Below are 15,172 nucleotides of genomic sequence, written 5' to 3'. Positions count from 1 at the left end.
AATGATTCTACGATTCTATGATTCTATGTGATAGAAGACTAGTGGGACGGGTAGGGATACACCTTTTGACAGCATCATAGATTTAACTTGATTGTACAGCCACATTCTATACATGCAATAGGATGATATTTCTAATCTGGTGATACTTACAGGCTGGTGCTGAAAGGGGAGTTCCTAACCCACCTCCATGACTTCACATTTGCTTCCCTTACCCTGTGTTGTAGACAGTGAAGTGCCAGCAGTGAAGCTGGCACTGCAGAGCAAATTGAGTTTAATGAGCCGATTTGAAGGGAAATTTCCCCCCTCCCACCTCCCAAAACCCTGAGAGGGAGTTTCCAGCTGACCCATGGCCTGACTGTCTTTACCCTGCAGACTCACAATGGCTATAACCAGCACAGAGCAGCAGTATCTTTTCTGGCAATAGCCAACAAATCAATGTCTAAGCTAATTAATAAGGGAATAATTACAATTGCATTTATGATAGGATGTCAAATGTTTACATTTAAAAACCCAGAAATATGGACAAGCACTCCTCCTAGAATAACCTGCAGTGGTATTGCAGGTTTGTGGTACTAGGTTTTAAATGAAACATGAACTTAATAAAAAGTAAAATTAAAATATTTATCAAAAAATGTGACCTTTTTAATTTGCCAGTGATACTTTCATATTAACTGCATGGGAAGATAAGAAACTGAAATCTAGTGATTTTCCTCAGAGCACAAGCTACATTACATTCTCACTAGGTTGAGCCATAAAGAGTTATCAGCGTCCTCACTGGAGTTGGTTCTGCAAAGCTTCCCTGTTCATGGCTACAGTAAGGAATGCATTTACTCCTTACTGATGCTAGTCAGGTTAAAATGCATCTTTAAATCCTTTCCTTAATTTGTGTATTGTCTGAAGAGCTCACAGGGTTAGGATGAAGTCTGGTTGATTTGTCACTTGTCTTTTTCTAACCGGGTTCACAGGTGAGTGTTCGGGTAAACAGCAGAGGACGTTCAGCATTAGGTCTCTGGTTAGAGTGTGACGCATGTAGAAGCTAAGTGCTTGCTGGACTTTTGCACAGCTCTCAGAATAAGAAGGACCCATGTTCCAGGGAATGACAGAGATGATAGAGGACTATCTGGAGTATAGAGTTAATAAAAGAGTTAATAAAAACCACATAGAACCCAAGTGACAGTTGTGTTTAGAGCTCTCAGTTATGATGAAGGCTGGAAATGACCTTTACCTCTGCCTTTTCCTTCCCCTCAGTAGACTGATTTGTCTTCTGGTGAAAAGTTAAAGGGTTTTTGAGCAAGGACTAGAATTAGGGTTAGGGTTCAAAAAATTGAAGCACATATAAGTGAAGAAATAGTTGTTTTTAGAGCCCTTAAGGAGGCTGAGGTCTTAAGTTCATTTTGACCTATAGCTCTTGTTTTTGTTCCATTCACAGATCTGTGCTCTGGGGAATAGCAGAGGAGGCATGTGCTAAGTCTGGAGTTAGGTTTGGGATTCAGAAATGTAAAGAATATAAAGGCAATTGATGATTGGTGTCCATAGAACTCCTAGAATTTGGAAAAGGATTTTTGTTGGTTTATGCCTTTTTCTCCCCTTGCTTCAAGCTGAAGAATCCTGGTGAATGGCATAGAAGGTGTAGGGATAGTTCTGTGTCTTGGGTTATGGTTCAGAAATGTAAAGCCTGTAGAAGCCAAGTAATTGTTGTCAGAGCCCTCAAAGTATAGTTGGAAACGCACTACACTTGTCCACTGCTCTGCTAACTCACTTATTTTATACTCATATTGTAACACATTACTTATTTTTGGTTTTGTCCATTTTACAGGCCTTACCGAAATTTGACTCCTCAAAATCTCTCCTGACTGTTTCAAATTTACAGGTAAAAAAAGTCTGAAAGAGCTAAAAATTTTATGCTAGACATAAATATTTATTTCTCTGACATCAGTTAGAGATTATTTGGTTCAGAAAATATACTTGTTATTAGTGAAAACCAGTAAATAGAAGACATATTCTCCTCAACAGTTTACCATTTCCTAAATTTTGAATTTTATGGCTGACTTGTCAAGGGAGAGGGAAGTATCATTATAACCGTTTTTCAGATGGGAGACCTAATCTGTACAAATCTGTGACTTGTCTATGCAAAACATACTAGTAGAATTCAGGTTTTGTCATGGTACGTAGGGTCTGGTGTTTATCCTGCTAAAATACCAAGAATATCAGTCATCTAGCCTTATAATTTCTATCAGTCAGAGCTGTCTTCATAGATTTGTCCTAACTCAGATTGGGGTTGAAGTGTATTTCGGGGGTGTGGGGGGAAAGGTGAATCTGTAAACCAGTTAATGAGCAGTCATTTCTCATTTTAATTAAAATCACATGTTTATCAATGATTTCTTTTTTGTTTTTCAGTTTTAATAATTTTCTTTCATTTGCCTTGTCACAGGTCCATTGAGCTAGTGGGGTAAATGTTAGCAGAATGTGGAAAAACCAAAGTGATAAAGTAGAAAAAACTCACTTTTTCCCTCCACTTTTCTCTCTTTTGTTTAGAGTAAGCTTGTGTGTCTCCTACAACAGTTGATATTAGAAGACAGAAATGAGATGTCTATCTTGACAGCTTTTGATCTCACTAGTTTCAGATTTATTTTGAAGTTGTGCTTTATCTTGAGCTTTTGATTTGAACACTTCACAGTCTATACGGGACTCTTATTGGTCTCCTTATGATTTTGCAAAGCTGTGTAAACTTTCAACTTCTAAATTTATTAATCCAAAGTAAGAATATTAAACTCAAGATAAAACAAGGATGCTATAAGGAATAACAAAAAGATTCTATGAAATATGCTAAATACAAGAATTTTTTTCCTTGCTTCATCTTTCTAGTTAGGGTGAATTGTAACAATAGATTTTCCTTTGAGTTGAGATTTCTGAACTACAGATTTACCTACATATTTTTTGTGACCATCTTAGCTCAGAGAGTGCTATGGACAATGCAGAAAACTAAAAATCACCCAGAGTAATAGCTATAACTTCATAGATGCACCTTCTACTGGAAAACTGATCACTGAGGCTCTAGCAAGTGCTGCTAAGGGGTGAATTAAGTTTGGAAAGGAAAGCAGCAACATATCCATAATGACTAAGAGCACATTACTAATATTATTCGTGTTAATTGTTGATAAACATCATTATTAATAGAAGCAGAATATGCCTTGAACAAGAAAAATGTAAAATATGTCATTTTAAATAGTCCCAATTGTTAATTTTCTTGTAGGTACTGGAAGACATATTTAATTGGAGTCTGTCTTTAACAATGGTGCCACTGTGCAACCAACAAATTATGAATAAATTAACCTTAGCCAAAATGCATTTCATCATTTGTCTTTCTGCCACAATAAATAATATACCTGAAAAAGTGGAAAAACACATCTATTCTGTCGATAACAACAGCTTGAAGGAGCCAAACAGAATTACAGCATCAAATGTAAAAGGTAATTATAAGGGTGGTGGAAAAGTGCACTTGTTCTGCAACTTCTGCAACTATGTTTAAGCATAGTTTTTCCACTTTTAACTGCATATGCATTAACGTGTCATATTATAAAAAATATTCATATTAAATGTTGCTGGAAAAATCAGTCATTAATGAATAATAAGCATTAAGATTTTTCAAGGTTTTTTTAGCTAATATCTCTAATATTATTAGAGCTGTATTCCATTCTTCCTCACTTATTTTGATATTGAAAGTCCCAACTATAAATTATAGAATCATAGAATCACAGAATCATTAAGGTTGGAAAAGATCATCAAGTCCAACCGTTAACCCAACACCACCATGCCCACTAAACCATGTCCCTAAGCGCCTCATCTACACGTCTTTTAAATACTTCCAGGGATGGTGACTCCACCACTTCCCTGGGCAGCCTGTTCCAAGGCCTGACCACTCTTTCAGTAAAGAAGTTTTTCCTAATGTCCAGTCTAAACCTCCCTTGGCGCAACTTAAGGCCATTTGCTCAATAGAGAAAAATAGAGAAAAAAGGGTCATATTCTTCAAATTACTGAGAATGCTTTGGTTCTGTGTCTGTTATCTGAAATTTCATCTGAAATGTATTTGACAGTTGATGCTGATAAGAATTCAAGACAACAGGAACAAAGAGGCACAATGGTGCAGCTCATTGACTGTAAAGATGAATTAAATATGGCCATGCTGAAGGTAATTTTGGTTTTTAGGAAAAAAGGCTTAAGAAACTACAGATTGTTCCAAAAACATTGCTAATGCTTTCAATGTAACAGAAATTGTGATGGGAGGATGGCATGAATAAGGGGATGAGAAATTTCTGTTTCTAATCTGATTGTAATCTTACTAGCCATACATGAAGGCCTGGTGGTTTGGTGCAGTTTTTCAAACGGTCTAGTTTATGCTGTATAAATGTCCATGGGAAATATTGTCACAATCAGATCTCAGTATGACTGTTTCAGCAACAAGGGTGAAGACTGAAAGGGATTTCAAGGATAAAATAATCTCCTTTCAGAGGGTGGCACCTATAAAACATGTCAGAGACTCTTCGATGGGGCAGTATGCTCTACAAATAAATGGAAAACCATTGTCTACCATATGTGAAATGTCCCAAATTTTTCATGTTCCTCTTTCTGATACTTTATTTTGGAGAAAACATACCGCAGCTTATTAGCTGCTTTGTTTGAAGGGGGGTTGTTTGTTTGTTTGTTTTTGGGTTTAGTTTTTGTTTTGTTTAATTGTAAACTTCATGCTTGGCAGTTTCACATCACAAAAAGACCAAAATTGAGGGCTGACAGATTCTTCTTTCAGAGGGGTCTTCCACTTTGGAAGTATCTACTTTTGGCCATTGTTACAAACAAAGTAATGTACAAAATACATCTGGAGAAATAGAGGATGATTTTGTATGGCAATTGGTATATGCTATACACTAGAAACTTGAAAGTTTTAGTCTAGCTACAGAATAACTTGAAACAGCATCTGTAAAATAACTAAGATAGAAACATGATATTAATTTGAATTGGGCTCATTTAAGTGACATAATATATTTCTTACCCTTCTGATTTTTCTTTAACCATTTTATTGTTTTGTTTTTTTAAGTAGAGTTCTGAATTCATTGAGGAAACTGGTCAAAAAAAGATATTGGCTGATACAAACCTTTGAATTATTTTTTAATTCTGCTGAAAGTGCCGCGATTGAGATTTTATTTAAAATTAACTTTCTTTTAGATTTGGTTTTTACAGCTTCTTACAGCTTTGTTTGTCAGAAAGACAACTGTAAATTACAGTTGAACTTTCAGGATACATACTGCACTCAAGGATCTGTCAAAATACAGATAGAAGAGAATGTAATACTTCTTGCAACATCTTTAATGTTGTATTTTAATATTGTATTTTATTGTTTAAAATTACTGAGCATAGTAAGAAGTATAGTATAAAATTATCAAGTATAGCTGTAAGATAAAGATAAGAATGAAAAATTATTGAGTAATATTGCTAAGCCATAAAATATGTAGTTAAGCATAAATTGCAATAGTACAGGCACACTTAAGATATTGCTACTTTCAACACATTGAATCTGTAAACCTGAAAAAAGCAAAATTAAACCCCCCTGCTATTTATAGAAAAGGCATATTGTATTCAAGTTGATTTGTTTTAGGGTGCAGTAATAGTAGGCTATAACAGAATAAAATACTTTTAAAGAAATTTTATTTCTTTCATTATTTTTTGAAATCATACAATGCTGTGTTCTTCTCTAGGGGATTTTATTAACAGAAGCTGAAGAAAGTCTTAGCCATCTTGTGCAGAACATACAGGACAAATATGATGGGGAGATATCTTGGTGTTCTGCTGAAGACTTAGAGGCTCTTATTGAGGCCAAACTTCAGCTTGCTGCTATTTCTCAGCAAAGGCATCAAGCAGCTTTCAGGTAAGTAATATTGTGAACAGCCTGATGTTGCACAGCTTTGACTACAGAAGATTAAAAAAAAAATCCAGCAATTTTTTCTTTGAATCCTTTATGTCTACTTTAATATTCTAAATCTTAGTAACAAGCTATAACAACCCCACTAGTATATCTATGAATACAAGTTACACTGGCATTTCATTTTTTATTATTGCTTTATTTTACTTTTTAAAAGATTATCAGTTATTGGCCTATGATTTCTCTGTGAGGTGTTTTTGTGATACAGTGTTATACAAAGTCAAAGAAAAAGATGCAATGTTCACTGTTTTTGTTAAAGTAGAAGTCTGGATATGTCAGGTCATGCGTTTTTTATAATTTTAAAGTGTACAGCAGAGCACTGATGTTATCTCTGAACTACTGAATTCTACTTTGTTCTAGAATGATCTGTGTTACTGTCCTAAAAGAACATCTCCTCTTATGTACTTATTGCTGTCAAATTAAAATGTTAAAATTATATTTTAAAAATTAATTTGATTAAAAAGCATTGATGTAACCTTTAACATATTAGAATAGATTTTAGCAGGCGTTAATTATATTGTTAGTGATAGTGCATAAAATACTATTGTATTTACATGATCTGCCAGGTATTTTTTCCAAATTATAATTTTCAAATTCTGTGATTTTTTGAGGCTCTGATTTCTTTTGAAGAACTTAATGAAATTACATTTGTGCTGTTCTTTGAATGTATGGCGCATACAGAAATATATTAACTCTTGGTAGATGTTAAATTCTGAACATTATTTTGATCTTTTAACTAGGAGGATTCTTCTGTTTAGCATACCTGTAATTTTAAATTAATTTGTGTAAGAAGGATAATAGTTTAACAATACATAATTTTTATTAGTGTCAAGCTCTTTTTATCTAATTTTTTATTAGGTTGAAAAATCTTTGAGGGTACAAATTGTTAACTAGAGATGCAGCGTATAAAGGTGTAGCACTGTCATTGCCAGACTATATTGAGATTAGGTAGAATGTAATCAGTATTGGTAACTTTTGTTAGGTCTAATCTGACTAAACACACCAAAATTATTACAGGAAATCTTACATTATAGTAAGCACCAAGCAAAAAGCAAAATTAACATTTTTTTATTGTTGGAATACTGGTGAAGATTGCTGTAACACTCTTACTGATGAAGTGGTAGGTGATTCAGCTGGGTGACAGATAAACCAGTCTCAATGGGTTTTTTTTTCCTTCTTACCCAATTAACAAAAAAGAAATGTTTTCTTCTATGTCAAAAGCAAACTATCTTCTTTCTCCCAGCTCTCTTAGGTGAATAAACAAACCTCCAAATTAGATAGCCTTTAAGTAGCACAATTCCTTAAGTAGCACCTTCTACGGTACAGCAATAAAAAAATAAAATTAACAAGGACAGGAGCTTTACAGTGCTGTGTAGACTACTGAACTGAAAACAGTAAGAGTATTGCAGCATGGTCTTCCACCCGGATTTTGCTTATGTTATTTTAAAAGATAGAAGTTTCCCAAAAGTTCAGATATTAGCATTGTAATAATTTAGTAGTAATGTCATTAGTGAAAATGTGAAGTAAGAACTTGTAGGCTATTTGTGGACATTTCTCATAATGAAATATTAATCTATTTCAGTGCCTTTTGAATTAGATTGATTTACCATAAATTTGTGAAAGAGAAAACAACGAATCACTGGACAGTGACCTCATCATGATTTTGAGTGCCTTGTGGATTTTATAAAATTATCGTATTAATAACTAAGGACCAGCATGCAGACTTATGAAATATCCTGTGCATAAAACCTATTTAGCTTGATATTAGGCTTGATAAAACCTGTATTAGTAGAGTTCTGATCCACACTTTCTCACCCTGCTAAACTGGTTCCAGTATGCAAACCGTTTTCAGTGCAGGACACTTCTTTTTGACATGCAGTTATATCCTAGAGTGTAGTTTCTCTCTTGGCTTATAACTTGTCTCAGATCGAAGAAACTTTTTTAGAGTATCAAGGGTTCCAATGGATGTCAAGCATTTTATGGATCATTTTTTGGGACACTCAAATTTTTGATGGGTGTTTAATGGGCCTTATATATTGATAGTGGTCAGATAGCAGGGAAAAAAAAACCTCACCAACAAACAAAGAAAGGGTTTGGGTTTTTTTAACCTATTTTACAATTTTATTGCACTGCCATCCATGGAAACGGCTGATATATCTGCCTCAGATACAAATGAAACATTCCTTCAGACAGCTGAATGTTTCCTGCCTGCCAGCCTAGAACTCAAACTTTGCATGATATTACAGAAATTCATCATTTTTTTCCTTTGGCGAAATGACTTAGTGGTGAAATTGTTATAGTCAGCTGTACTTTCCTATTTTGATCATCTTGTCACTTTCTGATTCAGCTGATAAAAGGATGTGTATTTTGTCAAGGGAAATATATAGACACATCACTCTTGTTGACAGCAGAAGAGGGTCACAAAAATTTCATCAAGGGAAGCTTCTACATTACAGCCTCTGTCTTGCAAAAAATTTATGCCTCAGAGTAAGTTTATGTATAGGACTAATTCCATTGATCTCAAGCAGAGTACTTACATGGTGTCCTCCCTAAGTATGTGAGGATTCTACTTACCCAAATATGGGCTTGTCTTATGTGAATACATTATTGCTTAAAACAGTACATATATGAACCTTTGGGCTTGTGGTCTACATTTTGCTCATGAAATTTATGTGTAAGCATGTAGGTAAAAATGGCATCATTTTCAGAGTTGCTAAATGTTGACAACAGCAGTTAACTGGAAGCAGTGTGCTCAAGAAGTTAGGTTAATATTCCTTAAAAGCCTGTATATACTCTTGGGTGCTGCACCTTCTCCAACGTATTGGAGAAATGTTAGCCATAGCATCTCAAACAACGTTTTGAAAAATGTCAGGTTTTGCTGTAATTTTAACTTTGATGCCTGGTTTCAGGGGAAAACTCTTCTTAATAAAGAAAAGCAGTCAGGATATTTCATTGCATTATCCTTACTGTCTCTTTTGCTTTTATAAGCAAATTCTGTTTCCTCTTTTCCATTGTTAGAGAGACGGTTATCATCGAATTCAACATTGATTTATTCTGGTTTCATTTTGTTGAATAAAACTGAGGTAAAGGGATGATGAAGGAGATTCATAAGGACTGAATTCTGGGAGCTGAAAGGCAAGATATTAACAGTTTGGGTTCTCGTTACTTTGGGGTCTATTTGTGATGAATTGGTGTAATCCATCCAGTTCACATCACAAAAACAGCAAGCAGGATAGAATCAGAAATGACAGGAAGATTTTAACTACCCTCTTATCTCTGGAGGTTATCCATCCTGTGGTTAGATACATGTTGGCAGAATAATGTGAGTAATTTCAGAGCACTGCTGCTCTTGTTCTGACTTCTTTGTGCATGAATCAAGAACTTTGCCTTTACAACAATTAATCTGGAACTTCTCAAAAGCAGTAAATTCTCACAGAGCCTGAATCTCTCTTGCTTTAAAAACTCTTCACAGTGTTCTGGCAGTGTAAAAAGGACTTAAGGTGTTCATAAATTATTTTTTTCTTTTACTTCATAGCAGCCAGTCTCTATGTTAAGAGAGTCTCTCTATGTAAAAAGACAGCATAGATGAGAATTTTGGTTATACATTTTAAACGATTAACCTGCTAGGGATATCCTCAGGTACTTTTGCATCATTAGGAAAATATGTTTCAGTGGGTAGAGAATAAGTAGAATTGTAAAAAAAAAAAACCCAACGCTCAAAATGTTTTAGAGAAGAGGTAGGAAAGTAGAGATTTACAGATGTAGGGGAAAATGTACAATTAGAGATGGAAAACTAATACGATGAGACATTGGTTTTGGCAGTTCAGAATATTTTGAGTAGCATGTTCTTTGGGCAACAAATGCTGTTGTGAAAAAAATCTTCTCACTATGTTGGTTTTGCAAGTGTCTTCATATCATGAAAATAATAGTATTCACAGTCTGCTGTTAGAGATATACATTTCTATAGATGTCATGGAAATTGAGCAGTGTATCTGAAAGCTTTAAAAAGACAGCATCTGGATTTAACAGAAGGATTAACATATAGTCTGGAAAGGCTTTAAGGAGGAAGGTGTTTTCTTACCTCTCTAGTTGTGGATGAGATACAGAACTCTCCTAATATATTTTGTCATTTTCAGTATTTTTACATCTTCTAATTTCTAAAAGCCCATCCCTGAAGACAGATATGTGTAACTGAAAGTTATAGTGGAGTTCTGTTTTGATTGCTCCAACAGAGTATGATATATCTTGGCTTATCCATTATTATCAGGTTATGTCTGTTATTGGCAAAACTTTTTCTCTTACTGCTGTTTTCTCACTTCCATACTGCAGTGCCTACAAATTCAGAATATACTCCGAGTGCAATTTTTTTGTTCAACTGAAGCATAAATTGATAACTGCTGATAGACATCTCTGATGTAGCCAGAAATGAAGTATCTATTATAATAAAAGCATAAAATGGCTAATATAGTTAGTATTTTTTACTAATATTGTTTTGTAACACAGCGTTGCTTTGGCTTTCTCTGCAATTCGACTTCTCCAAGATGCAAAAATTTTTAGGATGCAAGTGACACATTTTCAGGAAGAAAAGGATGAAAGGGTGTGTTCGGTATGTGTGGATATTTGTTTTAAACTACTGTTTCTTAGTATATGAAGTCTTGTATTAAGTGTTGAGTGATTTTTCAGAATACTAGAACATAGCAGTCATCTGTATTATGTGGTTGCCATTAACCTGGGGAGAAAATGATGTATGACATGCTTCAGTTACCTGCTTGCCTATAATATATTCAATAAGTCTATAATCATCATTTTAATTTGTATGTGGTTAGGAATTACAGGTTTTATTTGTATACTCTCAAATGCCAGCATTGAAAATCTCCTTTTGTTTAAAAAACCCCAAACAAACAGTAGGTGGAAAAAATAGCTATCAGGTGAAAATCTTGTATTATTTAGCTAAGGTATTTTAGGTTTTTTGATTGAAAACCTACTTCAGAGTATCCTCTTTTAAAGAGCCAAACAGAACAGTTCACGTCATTGCTGTGTTCCAAATTTAGCAAGATTTCAGCTGACTTCTGTTGTCTAACACATAGGGATACTGACCTATACTTTGGAAAGCCAATGTACAAAACCTATTGGTAATACACCACAGAGTTACTCTCAAGTGCAAGCAAGTCAAACTGACTCACATGGACAGAGCAATTGAGCAGTGAGGCCAGATTTTGTAACATGCATAACAAGACTGGACTTTCTTGCATGCAGTGTAATTATTCTCTGTGTTGCATATCAAGGTCTTCTGTCTTTCTGCACTTGCTTCTGCATTTTCTTAGGACTGCCCTGTAGCCAGTAACTCAGTTATGGCTATTTTTTTTCCCCATTTGCATCAACGCCAAGTCATTCATGATGATTTTTTGTATAAGTAAAACACAGGTGGTGCAGTGTCCATTTATTGCTTGCTGGAACAAATCTTTAGAATATGGACTGTAGAATTTTAGTAATAGAAAGACGGTTTATAGTATGTGAAGATGGCACAGGGAGTTGAGCTGAGAATTCTCCCAAACACTTCCAGTACTATGTTACATTAATATTTGTTCCTAATCACCAGAAACACTAAAAACTAGAAACAAAAAATTAAAAATTTCTTTCTAATCGCTGGTGAGGTACCAGAACTTGATATTGATCCTGCTCTACAATTAGACTATTATGTGCCTTAGAGTTTTGTGTAATGTTCCTGTTTGAGAGGAATGAAGTCCAAAGTGTTAGAATTATTCTCCATGACGCATATGGTATATGGATATATTTATGGACTCTCCCATAAAAGCTAGTTTATTTTCCATTTGTTACAATTCTTTTTTTTCTATAGATTAAAAGTTAAATAATAAGTGGACTCCTGTTATTAAAAAAATATGTATCTACTCTTCAAATACACTGCTGGTTATAATTATGTTATTATTTGTAATATATTCGTATTAATTTGATTTATTTTAGACTAATGCTGCCCTGTTGCTTTGTTTGCAGTAAAGCAGTTGACTCAGAAAGTAACATTTCTCTTGCTTTTGGAAATTATTAGGACTCTTATGTTGAAGATGTTCAACTGCCTCACAGTATAACAGCACAAGATCATATGAGCATACAACTGTGGCTAAAGTGTCGTACAATGTTAGTGACTGCGCTAGTAACACAGATACATGGCGTTGGTGATATGGAAGGTATTACGCTTTTTTGGTTTAGACTTTCGGAGTATAATGGGCAAGTGAGCCTATTCAGACACAATTCTTATTCATGAATAAAAAATATTAACATTAATTCTGGGGCTGTGTTATCACTGAGCAATTATTTGTATTAATTTTATCCAATGCAAAAAAGAAAAAAAATTTCTGAGTACAGTCTCTTCCTAGAGCAGGTAAACACAAAGCATTATATAAATGTTCATGTAATGATTATTATCTTCTGATAAATCACTCGTGTGTGAAAAAGTTTCAAATATTCTAGAGTAATTAAGTTAAGTAAGTATGCTTGTTTTAAGAAAATACTGTTGCTACATACTTCTAGTTTTAAAAGTCTCAGAAGTTTTTTTTTCACTTTTTATATCTCCAATAAACAAAATGTTCCTATCTCCTAAAAATGTTCCAGATTCTTTTTTTTTTTTTAAAGAATTTACATGAGAAACTACAAAATACATTTACTGCAGTTTGATTATGAATAAAATGTTTTTCATTCCTTAGTTCTATGAACTTAGTATAAACTCTGATGCTCACTTAAGTATCAAAATCACAGTCTAGGTCTGTAGCCAAACTCTTACTTAATCTCTTCTGGATAATTCCTGTGAAGGCGGTTACTATTTTGGAATGATAACTAAGATTAGATTTTTGAATATGTAGAATATGTTTTATGGGTGAGAATGACATCTGGTCTACAACATCTAATTATTTATGCTGGTGGCTTACATATAAAGAGTGTATTTGGATGAACTTAAACCAAATGCAGTTTAAAAACTAAGTGGTTTTTCTTTCTTTTTAAAGTAAATTTGGCACAGAATCGATGAATCTATAATGTCAGATTTTCTGTAACCTTTTAGTGTGGAAGTGACTTCTTAAGAATGGTAGAAGATACCGTAAAGTCTTTTCTATTGTATTTTTACTATTCATATATTTTCTTCTTTTAGAAAATGATATGGCTGAACGCAGAAGTGTGATAAAAGAAGTAATACTAGAGGCAGAAGCCTTTGGTGATATCGAGACTCAGGCTGAAATGATGGTGCAAGCTGCTATTCTTGACTTGCAAGAAAAACGTCCCGTGGCAGGCATTAAACTTCTTTTGCAGGTTTGAGCACAAAGGAGAAACTGTTCGCTTTTCTTTGATGCATTCTTCATGTAGTCAGAACAGCTGATGCCAGCATTAAATAAGCTTGAAATAGTGCTGCTAAGATAGATTTTTTTTTTTCACTTTGTGTGATTTGTCCTCATAAATAGAGAGCAAACGTACTAACTACTTGGGTTTATGTTGCCTATGTCCAAACAGAATATCATCAGTTTACTCCAAGAGGATACATTTATTTCCCCTCCAGCTTCTTTGACTCTTGTGAAAAGTATGCTTCTGCTGGCAGACATACTAACACTGCAAACAGTAGAGGATACAGAACATTGCTCTTCTACAGTGGAACCATTAAACTTACTAATTTTGGCACATGAGCTTACCATTAAAGCCGTGAGTATATGTTAGTGATTTACACAGCATTTGCAAATCCTTCCAACAATCTTAATTATCTATTCTGAAAGCTATTTTAACAATTTATTAAAAAGGGCTATTCCTATTACCTGATCACTTCAATTTTCCCTAGATTACATAATGTAAAGAAGTAATTCATCTTACCAAACTTATTTATGCATACTCATCATGTATACTCCTGTAGGTAGTCTGGTATTTTCATACAATTTAAAAATATTGAATGCTTGCAAAATGGTACATTCATATGTAAAAATCGAAATAGGTAGTTTGACTTTCAAAGAGATGTGGAACACTCATCTCTCCCATTTGAACAGAGGGATATGTTCGTACACAGCACCTCAGGGAGGATGTACATCTCATGAAATTCCTAACTCTTGAGCATCCAAGTTTAAGAACTTAGCTTTTTATCTTAACTTAGAATAATTTGAATTAGAAAATCTATATAAAGTAGCATATTGTTTATGATGTTTTAGATTGACAGGTTGTTGACATCAGTATGAAGAAATCATTTCCAGGTAAAAATTTAAATAGGCAATAAAAAAAAAAAATCTAAAGACATGAAATCTGTGAGAGGAATGTCTAGTAATAAACCATTTACCTATTTGGTGATCCAAAAATAGATATGCACTTCTGCAGTCTCTATCCATTCTTGATACAGTTTATAAAGAAAAGCTTTTGGATCAAATTCTTTCCTCATATTTCCTAATACAGAAGTTTAATCCATTGAAATATTTTTTCCCCAAGTAATAAAGAATCATATGAATCACTTCAGACTCAGACTTCCGCTTGTGAGACTTGTTAGCCTTCAAGAGACTTAACAGTTTACAGCATGCCCCTATTGCCTTATTGCCATGAATTAAAAGTTTGACTGGTCCATAAATGTTATTTTCTTTTTCTTTTCTGGCCTTTGTTGGATGTCACATTTCTTTGTAGAAATGACAGTTTCTTTGTAGGGCTCAGGTCACTTGGGAGATCTATTTCTTAAAGATGATTTGAGGGAGTTTGCTTTTAGAAACCAAAGCCTAACATTAATAAATTTGCTCAAGAGTTCATCGAAATTCTTCATTTGCTACCAAACTCCTCTGCAAACAAGACAAAGTGAAGTAAAGGGGTTTGGGAGTATCAAGCTCTTTTCTAGTGCTCTTTTACAAGACACATTTGAGTTCCAGGGTTTTGCAATACCTAACTTAGTTTTTCAAACTACTATTTAATTTGCTGTCTGCGACTTGATTTTACAAAGCATACTCTTTTCATAGATTTTTGTTTGTGGAGAACCCATTGAACGGCAAATAGAAGACAGTACATTGACTTGCCTGGTCCTACCTGCAAAAAATATCTACTTGCCACATATCAACTTGCTAGCCCAAGTCAAAATGAGAATCGGTAAGAAAAATGCAAGTCATTATTATTTTTAATTTTTCATTCATTTTCATTCATATTTTATGCACCAGCAGATAAACTGATGGATCAGAAGTG

General features: G+C 34.1%; 1 protein-coding gene across 1 annotated transcript in view; it reads left to right on the top strand.

The window, feature by feature from the left end:
• Positions 1 to 1,816: 1,816 nt before the first annotated feature.
• CFAP54 (cilia and flagella associated 54) overlaps positions 1,817 to 15,172 on the top strand; it is a gene marked incomplete at both ends in the record, with an annotated part of 29,912 nt that continues 16,556 nt past the window's right edge. The window contains 9 exons of the mRNA XM_009574963.1: positions 1,817 to 1,870; positions 3,254 to 3,470; positions 4,095 to 4,189; positions 5,751 to 5,920; positions 10,478 to 10,580; positions 12,039 to 12,177; positions 13,134 to 13,291; positions 13,490 to 13,675; positions 14,953 to 15,079. Of these exons, the coding sequence (XP_009573258.1) occupies positions 1,817 to 1,870; positions 3,254 to 3,470; positions 4,095 to 4,189; positions 5,751 to 5,920; positions 10,478 to 10,580; positions 12,039 to 12,177; positions 13,134 to 13,291; positions 13,490 to 13,675; positions 14,953 to 15,079 (1,249 nt within the window). The remainder of the gene's footprint in view (positions 1,871 to 3,253; positions 3,471 to 4,094; positions 4,190 to 5,750; positions 5,921 to 10,477; positions 10,581 to 12,038; positions 12,178 to 13,133; positions 13,292 to 13,489; positions 13,676 to 14,952; positions 15,080 to 15,172) is intronic.

The sequence above is a fragment of the Fulmarus glacialis genome, unplaced genomic scaffold, assembly GCF_000690835.1.
Source record: "Fulmarus glacialis isolate BGI_N327 unplaced genomic scaffold, ASM69083v1 scaffold41653, whole genome shotgun sequence".
NCBI lineage: Eukaryota > Metazoa > Chordata > Aves > Procellariiformes > Procellariidae > Fulmarus > Fulmarus glacialis.
Note: the sequence above shows the minus strand (reverse complement) of the source record. Positions and strands in the feature narration are given on the sequence as shown.